The sequence below is a fragment of the Puntigrus tetrazona genome, chromosome 13 (genome assembly GCF_018831695.1).
Source record: "Puntigrus tetrazona isolate hp1 chromosome 13, ASM1883169v1, whole genome shotgun sequence".
Taxonomy (NCBI): domain Eukaryota; kingdom Metazoa; phylum Chordata; class Actinopteri; order Cypriniformes; family Cyprinidae; genus Puntigrus; species Puntigrus tetrazona.
In genome coordinates this window covers 23535115-23556770 of record NC_056711.1, presented here as the reverse complement: position 1 = coordinate 23556770, position 21656 = coordinate 23535115, and the positions used below count along the sequence as shown (strand labels likewise).

The 21656-nt window shown below is 36.7% G+C and overlaps 1 protein-coding gene across 2 annotated transcripts in view; it reads right to left on the bottom strand.

The window, feature by feature from the left end:
• Positions 1–310: 310 nt before the first annotated feature.
• The window catches only part of myom2b (myomesin 2b), a 35998-nt gene continuing 14652 nt past the window's right edge, over positions 311–21656 (bottom strand). The window contains exons 17-36 of one of the 2 annotated variants that reach the window (XM_043254851.1): positions 20050–20237; positions 19830–19956; positions 18133–18311; positions 17879–17993; positions 14482–14644; positions 14201–14307; positions 13844–13888; positions 13109–13245; positions 12018–12162; positions 11840–11902; positions 11273–11340; positions 11056–11169; positions 9937–10022; positions 9793–9833; positions 8112–8217; positions 7190–7353; positions 5914–5950; positions 5741–5763; positions 5590–5645; positions 311–2644 (exon numbers count right to left, since the gene is read on the bottom strand). In XM_043254851.1, coding sequence (XP_043110786.1) covers positions 2204–2644; positions 5590–5645; positions 5741–5763; positions 5914–5950; positions 7190–7353; positions 8112–8217; positions 9793–9833; positions 9937–10022; positions 11056–11169; positions 11273–11340; positions 11840–11902; positions 12018–12162; positions 13109–13245; positions 13844–13888; positions 14201–14307; positions 14482–14644; positions 17879–17993; positions 18133–18311; positions 19830–19956; positions 20050–20237 — 2405 coding nt within the window. In that variant the 3' untranslated portion in view covers positions 311–2203. Of the gene's footprint in view, positions 2645–5589; positions 5646–5740; positions 5764–5913; positions 5951–7189; positions 7354–8111; positions 8218–9792; positions 9834–9935; positions 10023–11055; positions 11170–11272; positions 11341–11839; positions 11903–12017; positions 12163–13108; positions 13246–13843; positions 13889–14200; positions 14308–14481; positions 14645–17878; positions 17994–18132; positions 18312–19829; positions 19957–20049; positions 20238–21656 lie in introns of those variants that run through there. The other variant, XM_043254852.1, reaches the window with a different exon arrangement.

Genomic DNA, 21656 nt, shown 5'->3' with positions numbered 1-21656 from the left:
TAAACCAAATGCATTTATTTCAAAAGAGGTAAAAGTGATTCTGATTGGAGTTTTGCCAGGCACCCCAAATTGCCAAGTCATGCTTTGTGAATTAGAGGGTAGTGGTGCATTCTTGGCAGCCAAGCACCCCGAGCTAGGTGTTCCATATACATGAAATGATTTGTGAAGTACAACTGGCCCAAGAGCCGAAGAAAAGTGCTGATGCGTTTCAGATTGGCCAGTAGCTTCTGTAATCACATTCATATTTTACTATCAGCGTCCGTGTGTGTGTTGTTTGTGTACGGTGTAAAGGCAGGGACGACGCGGCCAGTGATTTCCAACTCTTTTATTAACACAAAACCAAGAGAAAAAGGCGAGGACGTGAGATGAGGTTGAGAGAAGCGCTTGATGGTCTCGTGGCTGCCGCTGGGGGCTAAGTGGAGGTCCTGCGCTCTCAGGTCATCCATCCACCGGAGAAAGCAAAAAAAAAAAAAAAAAAAAAAAGCCTCAGTGGCTAACTGAAAGAGCAGCTTTTAAACAGAGATTTAATAAACTAACATCAAAGCTTTTCCCCCAAGCACCTCGGGGGAGAGGGAGCCAAATTCATTAGAGGCCCACTCAGCTTAGGCAACCCAGATGACAAACTGTTTCACACATTTTCTCGTGGCTCTAAATATAACTTGCCCCACCCTCCCTCACACATACTTCCTACTCTCTTTCTTTTCATACTAGATGCTTGCTCATTTTATGATACCATGATGCATCTGGGGTGAAAAATACTACCTACTTTCAATTCTACTTTTATTATTAAACGATTTATGCACTACAGTTCAATTACAGTGTTTGCAAGGCAGCTCAAATATTCCTGTTTGGATTTGAGCAATGCGCAATATGTCTGCTGATGTTACAGATTTCGAAGTGGATTTTATTCGTGCATGCTCACTTCGCCATCATCTAATGCTCATTTAATTAGCTAATGGCGCACAAATAATCTAGTTTTTATTTTAATTTATAATATGATAATGTTACAAATAAATGTATATGTTAAAACTGTTGATTTGTTTGTTTGTTTATTTATTTGCATTAATTATTTATTGGTTATTAACCATATACAAATATTTTTCAGCTTATTGCTATAAGGCAGAATTGTATTATCAGTTTTGCTGAAGCCATATTTTACTGGTCAGACAAATATCACCTCCTTAAAACTCACAACATCGGTTGTGCAAAAGTTGAAGTGTCAAGCTGCTATGTATAAGTTCAAACAAACAGAGCAACACAGTTAAAAATAGTAGTAGTAGTATTGAGTAGTAGCGTCCGAACTCATAGTATCAGAAAAATAGCAGGCAAAAACTATTAATATTTACTTCTTCCGCCAAAGCGTGCATATGCACAGATTTGATCGTAGAGTGTGTACGCCCTCGCTCATATTTATAAAAAACCGACTTTGACGTGGAAAAAAAGTGCTTAGAGTCACGTCAGGGTCTGAGCAGAAGTATGCACCTTTTACTGTAGTATTGCAGGTTTTTGAAAATGTTAATCATTTTGATGATTGGGGGATATTTCATATGTTAATGACATTAATTTAGAGTCAATTATAAGGCAGAGAGCTGAAACCATTCCTTTGTGCACAAGTTCCAAGGTCATATGCGATTCACAGATTTCACATCTGAGATACATGTACATGCGATCACTCTTTCTTTGAATCGCACGTACACATCGGAAAAATGATTGCAAGATCAAATTTAGGATGGTTTCTGCGCAACACTTTATAAATGAGGCCTCTGGCCATCTAAATGTCAGTGAAGTAACAAAATGAATGCTTGTGAGCCACAAGACAGTAAAAATACGGTCATTTTTGTTAATAATTATGTACAGAGCATACTGTTTTGATGGGCATGAAGTAGGTTTCAAATGTAATACCTATTAGACAGTATACGATATCAAATGCAATGTTTTTGCATTCTTTATTTATCACTATGACAAAGAGTTTAAAATCAGAAAAAGCACTCCTTTATAGCCATATAATAAACTATTGTGGAAAAAAAACAAACAAGATGTGCCTTGTGACATGATGGCGACAAAATGGTGTTATGTTTACTCCAAACCAAAGCCTAAACCCAATCATCCTTTGCTGCCTTGCAAACACTGGTATTTCCTACCAGAAATGTAAATGTAGTTGTTTTTGTGCTGTTGGGGTGAACGAGAGGCAAGGGTTATGCTGTTACTTCTTCCTGGCAGGAGTGGGGGACTTCATGCCACGGGGCGGAGCAGAGGATTTGGGATTCTGGGGAGGAGCTGGAGACTTGGCCGCAGGGGCAGGGGCAGGGGCAGGGGTGGCAGACTTGGCAGTGGGAATTACGATAGGAACCGTGGGGGGCATGATCCTCTTGGGTGAGGGTGTGGGTTTGATGTCCGGAACCCTGTCGCCGTGTTTGTACACGCTGACGACGATGTCCACCGACTCGCCGCCGTACTTGTTTTGGACCGTCATGGTGTATTTGCCAGAGTCCTCCAGGGACACGCCTTTGATAGTGAGACTGGCGAACTTGCCCGAGTCCATGGCAATGACGTACTGATCGCTGGGTTCTACTTCTTGATCATTCTTAGACCAGCTGACCAGAGGCTTGGGGTCACCGCAGACTGTGCAGGTCAGACTCAGAGTCTGCAGAAGAAAAAAAAATGCATAACGCATATTTAATGTAAAAGCATTCTCAGTGGAAGTAGGTTGTCATTATCATGCTAAAGGCATAAATAAGAGAAACAGCATGACTACGTTAAGCAGATGCACATAATTCTGAATGATAATATGATATTCTGATGGTGCAATGGCAGCTAACAATCCTATGTATCTTTCTTTAACAATTATTGTTAGAATAAATGTATAAAATATATTTAGATTTAAAAATACTTGATATTTTACACACACACACACACACACATATATATATATTTGCATGTGTACATTATATATGTGACCCTGGACCAGAAAACCAGTGATAGGGTAAATAAAAATAAATGTAGATTAAAAAAAGCTTATGGTTTGTTAGTATAGGACAATATTTGCCCAAGACATATAAATATCTGAGAATATTTATAATCAGATAATAAAATATATATTCAGTTAATCAGTAAATTCACTAAAGTGATGTCCTTAGCAATGCACATTTCTAATCAAAAACTAAGTCTTGATATATTTATAGGAAATTTGCACATATCTTGACAGAACATAGAGCCTCATTTGTAAAAAGTGCGTATAACTTAGTGTGCATATGATCTTTGATGTGGAAAAGTGCTCAGCATCACCTCTGGGTCCGAGCAGATGTACACACTTTTTATTGTGGGAGTACTGCAGGTTTTTGAAAATGTAAGCTGTAAGTTATGATATTTTGTTAATGATATCAATTAGGAGTTCTTTACGCAGAGAGTTGAAACCATTTATTTGCACGTAGTTCAAGATCATTTGTGATTCATAGATTTCACATCTAAAAGAGCAAATTACGTACACACAATTTCTGTTCGTACGTTCATTCTATGAATCGCAAATATGCATATTGGGAAAATTATCGTAAGAAAAAAAATTAGGATGGTTTCTGCGCATCATTTTATAAATGAGGCCCCAGATCTTTACTTACCATCTAAAATATTTTTAGCATTTGCTACAAATATACTTATGTGACTTAAGACAATTTTTGTGGCCATTTCTTTAAATTACTGCATAAATAATGACATTTTTACATTTTAGAATTTTACAGTGTAAAACAGAACAAATGTTTTCTAGCTTCTACGTGTCAACATAAATAAAAAAATTTGGATTTATGTTGATTCTATTCCATTTTAACGCATTTGTATGACATATTTCACAGAAACGAAAGATTTCAACAAAGTGAATCGTCTGGGCTTTTTAGGGAGAAGAGCAGCTCAATGAAAACTCAGATATACAGTACGAAGCCCTGCGGCAGGGAGCTCTCACTGGAAGCCCCCTGTGTACGTGACCTCTGCAGATCATCATGTGAAAGGTCTCCTCTCCCACATGAGTTCACCTCATGTTTGCTTTAATGGATCCGAGAGCCACTGACCTGCTATGTTTATTTGATCTGAAAGAGAAAAGGATGCAGGCTGTTTCCAGCATCAACTATTCAGACAAATCCTAATCCCACCAATATCCTTTCACTGGCAGAATACACCATATTCCCCAAGATGACTTCTTGCTTCTTGCAAGCAATGGATTATGAGGACGAAGACAATAGACAAGGATCTCAGGGAGCAGAGGAGTATGACGCCCTCCAGCGCACACTCCCAGGGTTGAAGTGAAGAGCCGCGGAACGACGCTCACCGGCAAGACTGCCTGGGGCAATACTGATCACTAATTCATTGGCTACAGCTCTCCTGAAAGGCTGAAAGGAATGCTCTGGGTGCAATACAAGTTTAGGTCCATTGACAACATTACCACAGAAAAAATATGTTGTCTCATTGCTTGTTTCTAATAGCAAATAAAAGCCATGGGTACAGCAAAGCACTTTCAATGTTTGTCTATGGAGGCCAATGCTCTGGGGGTTTCTAGGCGGAAACGTGGAGTGCATAATTTGGTCACACTTTAGTTTGGGGGACAATTATCACTATTATCTATGTATTAACTTTGACTTTTTGCCCCAATTTTCTCCTTATTAATAGTAAGGTAGTCGTTAAATTATGTTAAGTATGGGGTAGTATTAAGGGATCTAAAATATAAGCACATAGCATTCTATATGACCATAAGTACTAATAAACAGGCAAGATGATAAGTAATATGCAAGCTAATAAGCTACTAGCTAACAGAGAGTAACCCAAAATTTTAATCTGGCACTTACAAGAATGTAAAAAGTACTGTAATTTACATCCTTTTGATATGTGACTACTTTTTTTAGGTAGATTAACTTTTGGTTTACAGTAAGACTTTCTAAGTCACCAGAAGTCTATGGGTCTATGGGTCACAAAACTAATCAATGGGATTAATTAGTTAGTAGTTAATTAGTAGCCATTTCAGTTTGCTTTATGTAAAAAGTAAATTTTAAATTAATCCTGTTCATATCATGCCAAAATGCCTAGGTTTACTGAGTTTACCAGCTTTACTGGTGTGGTCAAAACATTGCAGTTGAAAGATTGGTTGCTACTTCAGATAGACAAGGTCACTAAGCTATTACCACGCTAACCTCAAGCAAACACGTATCAAGCTTAGACACGCCATTTGGCAGAGTAAAAGACTAAAAGTTTGGACACACTTAGCTCAATTAGTTTCTTATAATCTTAAAAACCTATTGATCCAAAGGCTGTTGCCTAAACTCCTGAAATTAAGTTTATAGACAAATATAAATTGTGCCAACTTCCCATCCCCTTTTTATTGGATAAGGAAGCAGTCAACAAATGTCCAGCATTCATGTGAACACCTGCGAAATTTGTTTAAAAAGAATTCCAGAATGCACCTTTAGTTAGAGAACGTCCAGTAAACAAGCAGAGTCTTTTTAAAATGATTTTCTTCAAAGAGAAGCCAGATCAGAATTCAATTATTTTATGCATTGTGATCTGTTTTGCACTAGATTATGGACTTTCATATAACAAGCTTAGACGAACCTTCTTTTCCATGATAGTCACCACATCGGGAAGACCACCAACCACTTTGCCACGATCTGACAATGAAAACATCACAAAGTTAATTTTAGGAATATAATTACATATCAAAGCAGGACCCCCGAGAGTGTTGGGAGTGATTGAGTGTACTCACTCTTTTCAGCATATGCTTCCGCTCTGAAGGGCAGAAGAAGAATAGCAATGTTGAGTTCATTAGAAGAGCTTAATATTTAACCCAAACACTGACGTACAGCTCACATGCTTTGCATCTCTAAACATTTAGGACGTGGAAAGCCATGTGGTGGTCTTATGCACTGGTTATCTTACTTGAGTCTCTGGAATTCTGCATAGGCGTTGTCGTAGACTATAGGAGGGGGATAAAAAAAATAAATAAAAGTTAAGAGCATATAAAACATGAATACAATTTAAAAAAAAAAAAAAAAAAAAAGGAAAACAGCACTGTCTCTCTATTCACCGCGTCTTGTCCCGGAGGCATGGCATAAAAAGAAAATCAGCTCTCATTATTTTAATAGCATTGTTTTCCTGCTTGGCTGGAAATAGCTCTTCTTCTCCTACTCATTACTGTCACCATTCGGCAAATCGCATGACCTGTCAGATACCAGCCCTTGATTATGTTTGTCATCAAACAGTCTGTTGACTAACTGAAACTGCTGCCAGTATCTGCACCTTTGATACTATGACAGCATTTTTTTCATCCCTGGATTTCCCTAAATACATTTCCTGTGTGTGCAGCTGCAACACTGGCCTTTACTTCCAATTATAAACACATCTACACAGGATCAACGGCAGAACACGAGTTTGAGTTGACCATCTTTGATATAACTCCCTGTAGAGTAGTGTTTTGGAGTGAAAAAGGCCTTTAAAAATAGACAAAACACTTCACATGACAGTCTTGCCATCACCTCCAGCATTGATGTGTTTTTCTCATTAATGCCGATTCTGCTAGTGAGGTTAAAACAGTTTGAGCTGTTGTTGAAGCATTTCACTTGATACTCAATTAAGTTCAGATGTAATTGGGTTCTTTTTCCACAACGCTCCCCTTTAAAGGCATCATACATCTTGCATACATTTTGCATATATTCCCCCCGAGGTCCAATTATAACGTTTAGTCAAGGTTGTTTCATGCCAAAACAATTATAACTTAGTTTCCTGTGACTATTCACAACCCTTTCTCTGACCAGTAAAATTAAACAATGAGGGTTTTTTTGTCTGTAAGGTTACAGCATGAATTGTATTTAAGGTTAATGAATTTACATAATTGCATTTAGCATTTGCAAAACATTTAGTTTTTCCTTAATTTAATTATGTCCAATCTAAATATGTACATCTGAGGTGTGCTTAATTTGGTTAACTTTTTGTAACATTAACAGATTTTTAGTTTTCCTAAGACGTGTTATTTTATGTGTTTTGCTAAGAAAAAGACCTATTTAATGTTCAGTTACATTTTTGTGGTTACCATTGCGCTAAAGAGCTTGTAGTTGAATGAATTAAGTTTATAGTGTATGTTGCTCCTTTTAATAAGCAATAATACTGATGATAATTTGACTTGAAATTAATTTAGGCTTGTTTTTTTTTAACTCACGTTGTCCGGAAAAGTCCAGGGTACGAGAATGCGTCTTCTCGAGATCCACAATCTCAATGGTGTACATCCCTTTATCCTTATCAGTCGGTTCGACTATCTCCAAAGTTGCCATTGCTGGGTTGCCACCAATTCTCATCCTTTCCGATGCAGCGATTTTAGAATCCCTTGAAGTACAAAGAGTAAGCGAATGCAAGAGAACCGATTATTATCTCTTCATCACTGAGAGAATAGCAAAACCAATAAAGTCCCATGCATGCTTTTCACATGTTAAAACAAAGGTATGTTTAATCCCGATCCCTTTTTAAGATCAATTGTTTGCTCATTTTCCATAGAGTAAATGGTCTCAAAATGTAAGACATGCCTTTGTTTTCAAGTGGGGCGTCAAATTAGCATGTCCCTAGTGTAAAATTAGACACGGTGGGTGTTTTTTTGTGTTGCGCTGCATGTGAAATTTCCCCTGCATTAATACCTGTTTTGCGTGTGATTCAAAACGTGCAACAGGGGGAGGAAAGACCCAGAATAGCCACTTCAAAATGCTAATACGGGGGATTTGAGAAGCCATGCGAGCAGGAAGAGGCTTTTCTCACTACGTTAGAATTTCACATGCTACTGAATCACCTCCAGGGCAGAGCATTAGGCAACTGCAATCAGAATGATTTGTTTTGTGTCGACAACAGAGCGAGGAACAAGGCAGAATCTTTATTCTTGCAATTTCCTGTAGTTCAATAATCATTTATTTTGTACACCTCACATTGAACCAACACAAAACTATGGACCAAAATCAGAAAATCATGTTTACATGTAGAGTCGTTGTCATGCCTGGGGACATGCAGAGGCATGTGCGTTTCATTTTCAAGGGTATTTGTGTATGTTTTTTTTATTCTAGGAAATCATTTCAAATGAAAGTGGAAAATGTGCATACTTTTGTTTCCAATGGATCTTCATCTCCTCGGTGTAATATTTCATGTGGCACTGAAGCATAATGCCCTCCGCAGTGCATTGAATCGACAACTCAGAGGCGCTGGATCCTGTCCAGGTCCAAAAAAGGAGGAAAGAGATCTTAAAATTCACCAACACAGGCTTGTTGGACAAAAATCTGCATTGCTATGATTCACCATGTGTTAAAGCTGACATTCTTTTACTATTTATGCAAAGATTTTCAAGTAGGCACCCAGCTACAATGCACAAGCGTTTTACTCTTCAAAATGATATTGTTACTGTTGGGATTTTATTGTTTAGGGTTTTTTGGGGTGAAAGATTAAGACTTGTTTTAGTACAAATGAAACTGAAGAAGTGCAAGGAATTGGTCAACCACTGTAGTACACATTAATAGTGTGTACGCAAATTTCTGAATCAGAAACATAATTAATGTTTTAAAAAATAACACCCAGAATGCATTGTATATGGGACAAATTATAAATGTTTCTTTTATGGCAAAAAATGATAAGAACATTGAATAAAATCTTGTCAGGTGGGTGGGAAATATTAGGAGGCCATGACTGACAAGGGCCAGTGGAGGGATTTTTACTCTTACTCTTTACAATGAGTGTCGTGGGATTTTTAATGACCACAGAGGGTCAGGACCATGGTTTAACGTCTCACCTGAAAGACGATGCTTTATGACAGTGTTAAGCATGCAACTATACTCGTATTGTGTACCGAACGGTTCACAGGCATTTTCCAAATCAAAGTGATCATCCTTATCCTCTTGTTAGTGGGGACTCTGAAGTGAGCAGAGCACGTTTGTGTCATTATTTAGTTGTTTGAAATGCACTTGTCAAAAGGAGCAATGTAATTTCCTCATTATCTTCAGCTGGGATGTTCCTGTGACAACGCAGCTTAAAGCGTCATGTGCAGATGATGTATAATACTGGGGGATCAGGACCCACACGGACCACAGGGAGAGCAGCCCCTGCCGGCCTCTCTAACGCCAAAAGCAACCTAGCTTTCCCAGGAGGCCTCCCATTCAGGTATTGTACGATCTCAGCCCTGCTTAACTTAAGCAGTCTCATCAATGGATCCATCACAAAGCGGAAAAATTACATACGTTGCTTAAATTATCACATATTTTACCAGTCTAAAGTTTGGACACGCTTGACTGAACTTATGTTTCTAACAATCTTTGTGAACTAACAGCTTACGTTTGAAAGCGTGAAATTAGTTTTATAAAATTGTGATATAATAGCATCTCCGTCTACTGTGTATCTGAATTTTTATTAGATGGCTTTACCGTTAAGCTTATTCATGCTCTTTTTTTAATCTGGATGTGTTTTCAGAAGAATCGCTTAAACACCAAATCAACAAGGCATGCTTTTTAAGCATAAGAGTATCAGAGTCACCCTTGGGTTACAGTCATACAATTCATCACCAAGACCCTGACAGCTCCAGCACAGCACTAAAAATGAACTATGGGAAACCATAAAAAGTTCATAATTGAAGTTCTGGGTCATTTTAAGTTAGATGACCAGATTTAGACTCCATGGATAGAGAAGATGAGAGAAGGGTGGAAGACGATTTAAAATCAGTTCAATGTTAACATGAGTAAAAGACATGCTGGCTTTGGAGAACCAAATGACGAGCATGATGATACATGTCATACACACCAGCGATGCGACTCAGCTCGTTAATGATGTCATCAAAAGCTGTGGGCGAGAAAAAGACATCTTTAATACATGTTTTACGGAACATTTTCCAGCACACATTTACATTTTTCTATATTTGATAAGACAATCCTGAAAGATGGTACTTTGCCAGAAACATCAATCTGTGACACATCTTGGCCTCTGTCATCGGTGATGGTTGCTTTATATAGTCCCACATCCCTCTTGGAGAACTAGAATATCAGGATAAAAAAATTGAAGAAAAAAAATACAGCATCTCACAAAAAAACAGGCCACCTGAGTGATGCTTTTTTTAGAGCATTACTGGCAGAATAGATTTTGTGATACATTGTCTCGGGAGTAAATTATAGCTTTTTCATATAGGTTTATAAAAAATTGTTCTGACAAAAAATGTCAAAGAATAACCAGCATTACACAAAATTACTACGCCACTCAATTGATTGAGACCCCTGGTTCAATCCTCCGGGAGTCAGAAGCTCTTAAGGTTATTTCTCATGCGAAATGTTCTTATGGTAGTTCTCATAAGATGTCAGGAGCGATTTTAACAAACGCAGTATAATTTCGTCATACGTCACACTTCTTTGTATTTATGGAAGTTGCACAAGCTGTTTTACTTTGTAACTGGGAAGACTATCGATTGAAAAAACAGAGCAATTACCCATAACAGTCCAGCAGGGATTATTTGTCTTTTTACTGAAATAACCTTAGCTGTGGCACTTAGCGTTGAGCATGCTTCGGTACACTGTTGATACATTTCTAACTTTGATTATGGAAAACACAAACACAAATGTCTGTTACTGGCTAAACTAATTATCACAAACCCATAAATTGGTCACAGATCTGTTCTGCTCTTTGGACATGATGTAAAAAAAACAACTGTAAATGCTGCTAATAAATTGCAGTTAGCCATGCATTGAATCACAATATCAAGAAACAACCACTGTAGTACTATTGTAAAACATTTAAGAGAAGTAGAAAAGCATTTAATTCGATTTAGTTTTTTAAGTAAATTCACTAATGCTAATGGCTAATATAATTTAGCCCAGTGTTAGTTCCATGTGTAATGCTTTTAGATCAATGTACGCATTCACTTGAAGTATTAAATAACCTGGAATATAATATTTGGGTGATCTGCCATTTTAACACAATTCAATGTGTGATTTTAAGGCTTTTTGGCAACCTTTTTAACAGATATGAATGACATTTCTATTGTTAGCTTCATTGTTTATGAAATGAAGTGCTTACATTTGTTAAGGGGAACTTGCAGACTCCTGAATTCAGGTCGGCAGGCACCTCAGAAATTGCCTCTACGTCTTCCTTATACCATTGGAACACAGAGTCCTTCTTTAAATTAGCCACCTGAAAGAGGTCAGACATGCAAGAAAACACCATATACATTCTCATCGGTCAGTCTTCAATTTGATAGACAATTTGCTTTAACCAAATCAAGGCCACAACTTGCCTTGCAAACAAGATTGACAGAGGCGTTATCCCCAACGTGAACGGAAAGGAATTCCATGAAGTGAGGGCCTGACAAAATAAAAATGGAAAATTAACATTCTGAAATCATGACAAACTGAAAGGATCAGTAACTATACTGAAAACTTTCATTTGGACAAGTTATCTGGTTTAGCTGGGAGGTCAAGAGACAAAATCTGGGATTCAAAAATAAAGATGCTTCATGAAGCCATAAAAGGACCTTTGTCTAAACAGTTCATAAAGAATCTGAAGAACCTACTACATGTGACAGTATAAAAAAACTGCCATATTATTAAAAATCTCTTATTGCATGTTCTAAGGAAGCAAGACTTGGAAAAGGGCATTGAAAGGACTTTCACTTTAGGATGAACTATTGATGTAACCTTTTTTTTTTCATTATGGAACCAATAAGACATTTTTATATATAATGCAAAGCTTCTTTGTAAACCTCAAAAAAGTAATAACGAGAATAGATTACAAAAGTGCAGGTTGTACTTCAGTCTGTCTGAAGTTTATTTCAACAGCTACATCAACAGGATGAGTGCAGTACCTTCTTTCACACGAATGTACTCCCTCCTTTGGTATTCCGCCTCAGCCAGTGCTGCCTTGAAGGCTGGAAAAGGAAAATAAAGCAGGAACTATAAGAGGTCAGTGAGTAGAGTTCAACAGAGGAGCACAATATCTCAAGATGAGAGCTGCAGAAGCCCTCGAGCGATACTGGCTCTCACCGTCTCCGATCAGCACCAGAGAGGACTGGGCCTTGGCTCTGCCATCTTGGATCTGCACGGTGAAAGTGCCCTCGCTGTCGTCAGTGAAATGATCCATCACCATCTCAATAATGCCCGTAGCTGCGTCGTGACTCATTTTAGTTTGCTGTAAAAAAAGCCGGAGAGGTAAACATTTCTCTCCTGGGCTTTTCTTAGGAGGCTTACACAAATGGAACAGAAAACCATAACAGATGGTAGTATTGCAATAGAGCTGAATCTATTTATTTGGATTGGTTATATGTTCCTGCACAGAAAAGGTTGGAGCTAAGCTTAAAGGAATAGTTCAATGAGAATGACAATTCAGTAATCAAACACAAAACCTGTATGGCTTTCTACCACAGTTCATCGAAAGGGATGCACCACTATTTTATTACAAAAAAAACACTAAAATTTTAAATCACTTTCAAATATAAAAAAAAATATATATATATATATGTGTGTGTGTGTGCTGTGTATAATTATTTTGTATATATAAATGATATCTTGCTATAGCACTTGCATATCATTGCTTGTTTGTTGATGTTGATGGCTTCCATTGTCCTTTGAGTCCTTTTAAGTCGCTTTGGATAAAAGCGTCTGCAAGATGGCTAAATGTAAACTTACATATATATATACAAATGTATAGATTTGAGAAAATTATATAGATATTATATATAGAAATTGCATTAATATATAAACATTAAAAAATATACATTTTTTGAAACATGTAAACACGCAAAAATATTCTAAATATATACTGTATGTGTGTATTTATATATACATTATAAATTTAGCTGTTTTGTTTGTTCCTAAAGTTCAGTACATTATAACTTATTACTACATAAGTCATATGGCCCCTTTTTATGATGCTTTTACTGTGATGTTAAACGATTTATTTCATGTTTCATAAAAGAAAGAAAGCCATATGAGGTTTGGAGGAACCTAAGGAGTAAATAACGACAGAATCTTAATTTCTGGGTAAACTAATGCCTTTTACATAAACTCCCTGCTTTCTGTTTATGAAATAATGATGATATGTGGTTGCCTGTACCAATTTATTTGCAGTTGTTTACCTCACAGTTGACAAGCTCCTTGTTATTGGCAAAGAATTTGTAGGTCACAGCAGAGGAGATGCCCTCAGCTTGCAGCCAAAAGCGCATACGGCCTCTCTCTAGAATCTTATAGGCCAGTTCAGTCTTCAGAGGAATAACTGCGACACAAGAGAGGTGACGTGTGACAATCTGACATGTTGTCCTGTGTGTTGTCACTGTTCATACGCATGACTTTAGACTTGTGAAATAACACGTGCCGATTCAATAATAAACGCATATATCAGAGTTTATTTTAAGCAATAAGCCATGTCCCTAGTTAGAATGAATTTACAATGCTTAAATGCTATTGTTAAGCATAGCGTGACGCTAGACCCATTTAACTGTCTCAAGTGTTTTATAAACAGTGGTACTACACAACAGATGTTCAATAGACAGTCACATTATTATTAATACTATTTAATCTGATACAGTTTATTATTGCAAGGTCATTTATGGTTGCCAGTTAATTTAGTCAGGCATATTTTTTTACATTTAGATTCCCATATTTGAATAGTGTCATCTATTGTCAAATTCATTTCTAAAAGCAAAATGTATATGGGTCAATGACCAAAATAGGGTTTAACCAAAGAAATGGTTGAAATGTTACAATCATTTCCCTTTCATGATTTTCTTGAATTCCACAATTTTACAAGCTTGGCATATTTCCAAGACTAAGAAGTATCAAGTACACATATTGGAACATAGTGTGTCACTCACTTGGGTTGCGTATGTCATAGCTGAGGGCCAACATCTTCTCCAGCTCTAAAATGAAGGACAGAGTCAACTATCATCATTATTAACAACACTTTGAAAGATATAGCAGAATGCAACACAAATCTTTAAAGATCTCTGAAGATCTTTGTACAATATGAAGTATTACGGCAGTTGCTTCACTGCAGATGATGTAGCATCCATAATACAGATCAACAACATACTGACAAGTATCCGACAGCCAAATCAAATAAGATTCGAATCTGTCAGTCCAATGTTTTGATAGTGTCTGGTTCTCTATATAATTTTGAGGAAGGACATTAATAATGAAGGTGATAGTCATAATATATTAACGGGCCTCACCTTCTGCTGAGATCTTGTAGCTGGCGGAGACACCATTAGTATGTGTAACAGTCGCAGAGTATGTGCCCAAATCCTCTTTGTCTGGGTTCTTAAAAAGCAAAGTTGAGCTAAAGAAAGAAAAGAGCAAACATTAGTGTCTGTTCAGCGGGACAACAAAAGGAAAACAAATGGAAATTAAATATGCACAGACTGTGGCATTGCCCTAAATATGCTTTGAGCTAATACGTATCTGGTCCAGATCTAGTTAGGACACATCGTACATGTGTGTGTTTTTTTCTTACTGGCTGCCTGATGTCTTCACAGCAATTCCCTTAGAGAAGTCAGTAATTTCTTGGTAGGACTTCTTCCACACAAACTTTGATTTCTCCGCCATTTGGCAGCTCTCGAAAGAGAGATAAATGTCACCTGATTCCTCATCGACACCACATTTGATTTCCTGGGTGCCTTCAAAATAATAGAAGCAGAGAAGAATTTCCATGAAGTAAACAAGACGTGCGGACTACAAAACAGGTACTGTGATACGCCACATTTATGGGAAAAGTGAAAAGTGCTGTTCCCTGTGATGATTAGAAAAAGTTGGAAGACACAATATTAAATTTAGCCGATTTGATTGAATATTATCTCCATATACAAATGAATCTATTATTTAATTGCTAATATGAATATACACATATGATCGTAATATTAATTAGATAATATTTTGCTCTTCTGAAGATCTAAAATGGACTACAAATGTCACATAAAAATGCCCTGTTGATGACATTTAACACCACTGACGTCAAATGCCATTGGTTCCAATGTGTCTTGTAACCAAATGTCATTGAAATCAAACCTGATGGAGCAGCCCATTTCAATTTTAGTAAAAATCTGCTTTTATTTCTGTCTGTTTGTCACACAAAGCTATAGAATGGCTTAAGAAGATTAGTATATATTATGTCTTATTTTGTGGCTTTACAAAGACAGTTTTACTTAATTTGCATAATTTGGAAATTATAAAAGAAAAAATATAGCCGTTTTTTCATTTTAGTTATTGCTGTAAACTGCAAAAAGTGGTGACTTATTAATTAGTTGGTATATAATCAACGCATATAGGTAGATAATATTTTTGATTTTAATAAACCTGTTCATTTGGATGCTACCATTTTCCGTGTAATGGTGTAAACGCATATTAAAATTTGTTTAAATATAATTTAAAATGAACTAAAATGAATAAACATGCAAGTTTGTGAATGATTGGTGGAGACATCTGTGGAGTTCTGGTGGTGCAGATTCAATGTAGCCCTGATTATGACCAATCAGCCTACACAGGGCTTCCCTTCTCGGGCGTGCTTTAAAGAGAACATCTCATACAACATCACACACATACTTTATATAGACAGATGAATCCACAGTGCACTCTACTGGCTGACAGCATTTTATCAGCCCCAAAACCTGTTCGGCTGCTCCGAATGAATCATGTTGGATCATCCCGTTTTTCTTATCTGCCAATGTGCAGGCAGCTGCTCCCCAAGACACTTCAGAACACCTCCCATGGTGCCATCCACACTGCCCCGCACGTCTCTGAACTCCTCTCATTTCATCCAAAAAAACAGATCCCTTCTTTCAAATCCACTGATATTCAGCTATTCTGGATTCTGGGTGGTTGTGTAAAGTGCTTAAAGACTATATGAATTTACAACTGACGAAACTGAATGCAACTTTTGGTTTTACTGTGCACACAGTAAGCCAGTCTTCATACTCTATCAAATACCACTTCTGAGATACGCAACTGATATTTCCAATATTCCAATATAGCCAAGTCACAAAGCCAATGAAGTCCATACTGAAAAAAGCCATTGTTCATCTCTCAGAAGTATGTGAACTGAATTCTGCCATTTTTGCTCTCTGGGCACAGACATTTTCAGCCAATCTGGAGCCATACATGTCATGTGACTAATTTCTAACCTCCCTGGTGATGCAGCAAAAAGCTGATTGGCTGACCAGTCACTATGCTGAGATGTGACATCAAAGACAGCAGACATTTTCCATTTCAAGCCCATTTCATGCTTTTAACAGCCTTCAAGAAAAAAAAGGACAGTATAAAAACATCTATATGCAACAAATAAATACATATTTTCTTACAGTATACAGTAATTGTAAAACAAGCAATCAATTGAAAAAAACTGGATTTACTGCATCTACTAGTCGGGCCATGTTAATCAGCTAAAATCTTGACCCCTTTCCAAAAACCTAGCTCTATTCTGTTATGTAACCATTTCCCCAATATTTTTCTTGTTAAAAATCCCTTTTCATGTATAAATGAATCACATTATGGAAGCAAAAAGAGGGCTGCAAAAAACATTTTATATCGACTTGGAACAAAATTCCCCTTAAGGCAGTGGTTCTCCACAACTTTAACAGCTAAAATATCGTTATCATTGGTTTCCCCAGAGGTGTGAATAGAAATGACTTTTCTGGAGGTTAAACAAATGCAAAGCAATTTGACATTCAAATTGTAATTTGATCATCATCACAAAAAGCAGCCAATCAATAAACAAGAAGCCTTCTTCTTACCACTGCTATTATTATTATTATTATTTTCATTATTATTATAGTGTGTTTCTGGATTCTAGACACTAAGTTGCTTTCACAAGTCAGACAGCTGCACTACACAAAGCTGACAGAAAAACTGAAGTAAAGAGTAGTTGCTATGGAAACAATACTTCTCGTCTAGTCGCATTGGTGTAAACTGGCATGTGTTAGAATGATGCAGAGCACATTCTTTTGCAAGTACTTGCAAGTTTTATCTTGTCTCGGTGTGAATGTTTAGCTGTAAACAAACCCTTTTAAAATTTATTTTCCAGCACCCCCAGTGTTTCTCATTCAGAATCGCTGCCTTAAAGGGAGACTTCACCCAAAAATGAAATATGAATATATAAATAACACAAATTAATTATGAATCTACCAGTTTAATTGAAGTCTTTTGAAGAGATTAGGTTGCTTTTTTTGAAAAAAAAAAAAAAATCCTAATAATAATAATAATAAATACCTGCACTTCTAATGGAGGGACAGAGACCTCTCAGTTTTATTAAAAATATCTTAAATTGTGTTTCGAAGAGGAACCAAAGTCTTATGGGTTTGTAATGACATGAGGGAGAGAAACTGGTAACAGAACTCCCCTTTCAACAAATAATACGATTCAGCAACAGAACGACAACAATAATTATAATTCCAAAACTCAAATTGCACAAAAATGCTCTTCATGCAATTTCATTTACTGCACACAAATGCTCTAGAATAAACAGATGAAATTGATTTCCTTTATAATTGTAAGGTTGGTAAGACTTTACTTAAGAGACAAATTCTCACTATTAAATATGTCATTATTAGCATGCCTATTACTAACATATATGATGTTTATTAGTACTTATAAAGAGCATATTATGCATGACCTAGGATGAAATTCTACATAATTTAGCACCTAAACTTAACAACTACCAAACTAACTATTAATGAGCAGCAAATTAAAAGTTCATTGAGGCAAAAGTCCTAGCTAATGGTTTGTTAATGTTAGTTTGACCTTAAGTTTTCCCATTCATATATGTACAAGTTTTTATATTCATATATTTCCATTCAAATATGCACATGCATTCATTCATGAGTATTTCCTTAAACTGTCTGCTCTACTGTATTTCTTACCTGGCAGCGCCTTGATGCACACAGGATCAGACGGGGTTGAAGCCACGCCAATGCCATTGGCGTTCTCTGCCCGCACTCGGAAAACATAAGACTCGGCTGTCTCTAGACCCTTGACCTGCAAACATTCAAATAATACGTTTGATAAAGCCACAGAAACATACACCACTACTCATACTCTAGTTGAATTCATGTCTAGCTGTAAGTAATAGTACAAAATATCTAAGAATGCGAGATTTGACAGCACAGATTGATACCTTAAGATAGCAGTGGTTGACTGAACCTTCACTGACTTTACTCCAGTTAGCTGAGCCTTTCTTGGATTTCTCAACAACGTATCCAGAGATGGCACTGGCGCCGTTGTAGACAGGAGCCTTCCACTCCACCACCACAGAATCATCCCTTACTTCAGTGAAGGTCACGTCAAAGGCTGGACCTACCGCAGCCAAACAAAAGGGAATCAATGCTCAAGTTTTTCTTGCTTTCGATCATGTTTTATATCAAATTTGGTGAATCTAATGAAAATATATGCAGATGACATTTCAACCTAAAATGAAAGAAAGAAAAAGCGTAGCGTCATGTAAATGATCACCCTTATTCTCATCACTGTAATTAATCTGGATTATTCAATTCTGATTTTAAACTGTAATGTGAAATCTAATTTCTTTGATTTTAGGGCAAAATATAACTGGAGCGCATTCTTCACAGCTTTCATGAGAATTACTTTGGTCTGTACTTTTTGTCGGTTCAATACAAATGCTGAGAGGCAAAGAGAGGAATATAATCAGGACAGATCTGAACAGCTGCTTTTTGTGAGAAAACAGTTACCGATCTACTTACGTAAGTGACAAAGTACCATGTTTTAAAGTATGTACCATTAATGTTATTAAGAATTCAGTTTTATTGATGGTGATATAGCGGAGTGGTGGTTGCAGGTTTATTCCCTGCAGGGTCAATTCACCAGGATCTGTGCTTCTAAAAAGAACACCGTAATCTGCTAAACAACAAGTACCCATGTAATGTAATTGCCACGAGTTGTGGGTTGGAAGTCTCATGCATGAGTGTGTTTTGCACACATAATACTTTTACTTCCTCTAAAGCGTTCTCAGGGCCGCACATAAAAACACCAATATTCACCATATTTATATCGTGCCAAACATTTATCATCTTTTTTGGAAAAAAAGAGATACAAATTCGAAGAATCTTTTCCACCAACATGCTTTCATTGACAAAAACTTCAAATATAGCAATGAAATAAAATAATACAAATTAAATTAAAAATGTGATTAAATTAAATAATCCTCTACTGCTATATAGATAAACATGCCAAAGAATTCTTGTCTAATTGCATTCAGATTCTATATATGGTGCAACAATATGCCGTCAAAAGACCATTAGTTCTTTAGTGTGTTGCTTCAAATATGAAGAATGGAGAATAAGATTCCAGAGCTGCAGAAGAGGGAAGATTTTCAGTGACAGGGCTCAAGAATAAGGATGGCCTGTTGGCCAGAAACAACATGAGAAAGTTTTGTGCCAGTTTGCAGAACTGTCAATTGCCCTTTCGGGCCAGTGCTGCATTGCCAATGAAAATCTTACATTCATTGATCTTGTATATCCTTTGTTATGCCTTGGAAACATAAACATTTGGCTTTCAGTGATCTAATCGACATTGCAGATTAAAAGCCAAGTGAAGTGGTCACGCTTTACAATATGGGTACAATACATAGACAAATAATAACTTGCAATTAGCATTTGTTACAGGATTTATTCATCTCTCTTAACATTAGTTAATAAAGTATAATTGTTAGTTCATGTAAATCCATTAAACTAATGTTAACAAATAAAGTGTTTCTGCTCATCAAGATTATAGCTTAACATACTGGTGTTCAATGACAAAAAAATAGGTAAATTGTGATAATTGTAGAAGTAAAACTATATGCACATGTGACATTACCTGGCTCAGGCATGGTCCAAGCCTCACATTTGAATGAAGAGCTAGAGGCTGAGGCATCACCCAGTCCAACCAAATTAGCTCCATAGACCCTAAACTGATACACTGACCCAGCTGTCAGACCTCCAACCTTCAGAAGGAAAAGTTCATTTTAGTAATTATGTTATGCATATTCAATCAATCGATATAAGCTGATAACTATAGCATGCACAGGATGGGCCACCTTGTGCAGTCTTTCCTTAATGGGTGGGACGTTGACCTCCTTCCATATCTTTTTGGCCACATTGTATTTGTCAATGTAATAATCAGTGACGTCTGCTCCTCCAGAATGGAGGGGCTGCTTCCAGTTGAGCACCATGGATTCCCCATCACAATAGAGAAGAGAGACGTCATAAGGGGAAGAGGGCAGCTCTGTGGAGAAGACAGATTGCTTTAGCTGGTCCTCCCCATTACTCAACGTCTTGGACTGAGAAGAACATGAGCTCGAGTGCAAGACTCATTTCTGTCTTATAATATGCACATATCTAAAAGATGTGTTGTGTCTGGAGGTGGAATATGGGAGGGTGGAATGCATTGGTGTAAGCCTCAAAATATGGCAGTGTTTTTTAACAAGAGATCTAGGGCTTTATTCTAAAACAGCTGCTTTGCTATCTGCTGCATACATAATGGTCCATAATCCATCCTTTTATAGCACCAAAGCTCTTTTTTTTTACAGAACTAAAACCTGTATTCAAAGATGCATTAACTAATCAAAAGTAATATTTGTATTTCAAATAAATGCTGTTTCGGACTATCGGAAGAAAAAAAAGGATCAACGTTAAACATAAATATAAGGCAGCACAATTGTTTCCAGCATTTATAATAATAAGAAATCTGTTTGAGAACCAAATTAGAATCATTTCTGAAGAATCACTTGACAGTAAAGACAAGGGTAATTGCTGCTTAAAATTCAGCTTTGCCATGACAGGAATTAATTATATTTTAAACTATGTAAAAAACAATACAATATATTTTAAATTATAATAATACTTTATTTTACAATATTATTTAGCAACTAAATGCAGACAAAAGATAATTATTTTGGAAACAGATCTTACAGTTTTGCATATAGTGTAAACAGAAAATGCAAAATTAGTTTATTTTTAATCAGCCTACTTCTTGAACATGGGAATGGGAATCCATTATACAAAAAGAATACTACACTACCTTACAATTGATCGAAATGTCTTTAAAAGTAACATGATCATGCTGAAGCAATATGCTAAAATGCTAGGGCGCTATGAGAGAAATTGAGTGCAGTTGGTAGGGTGTTTGAAGTTGTTGCTAGGTGCCTACCAGTGCAATAAAAAAAAAAATCACATTCAGTTCCCTATGATATTCAACCCCTGGCATAGCTTGGTTCAATATAAAGCTATTTTTTGTATGTTTTTGACTGATACATACAGTGAATAAAACACTCTCCTCATCCACACAAGTTAATAATAATGTCCATTGCAAGAAATGGTATGTGATTAGTTATACTACATCAGAGCCGCTTGATTAAAACATTTAATTCTGTCTAATAATAATAAATTAATCAAATGAAATCATCTAATTTAATTTCCTAACCACTGTTTTGACTGGCTCTGTATTACAGACATGCCTGCACTCTTAGGACAAAAAGTTTCATCTTTTGAAGTCTCTGAGTTGGAATTGTCCCCCAGAGTGCAAACAGAGGATTGCTGTTAGCTAAAGCTAAAGAGTTACAAAGCAAACAGCTCTACAAATCATCCAGATCTGTAAAAAATTAATGGTCTGCTGGCTGAAATCATTTCTACTTGTTGACTAAGT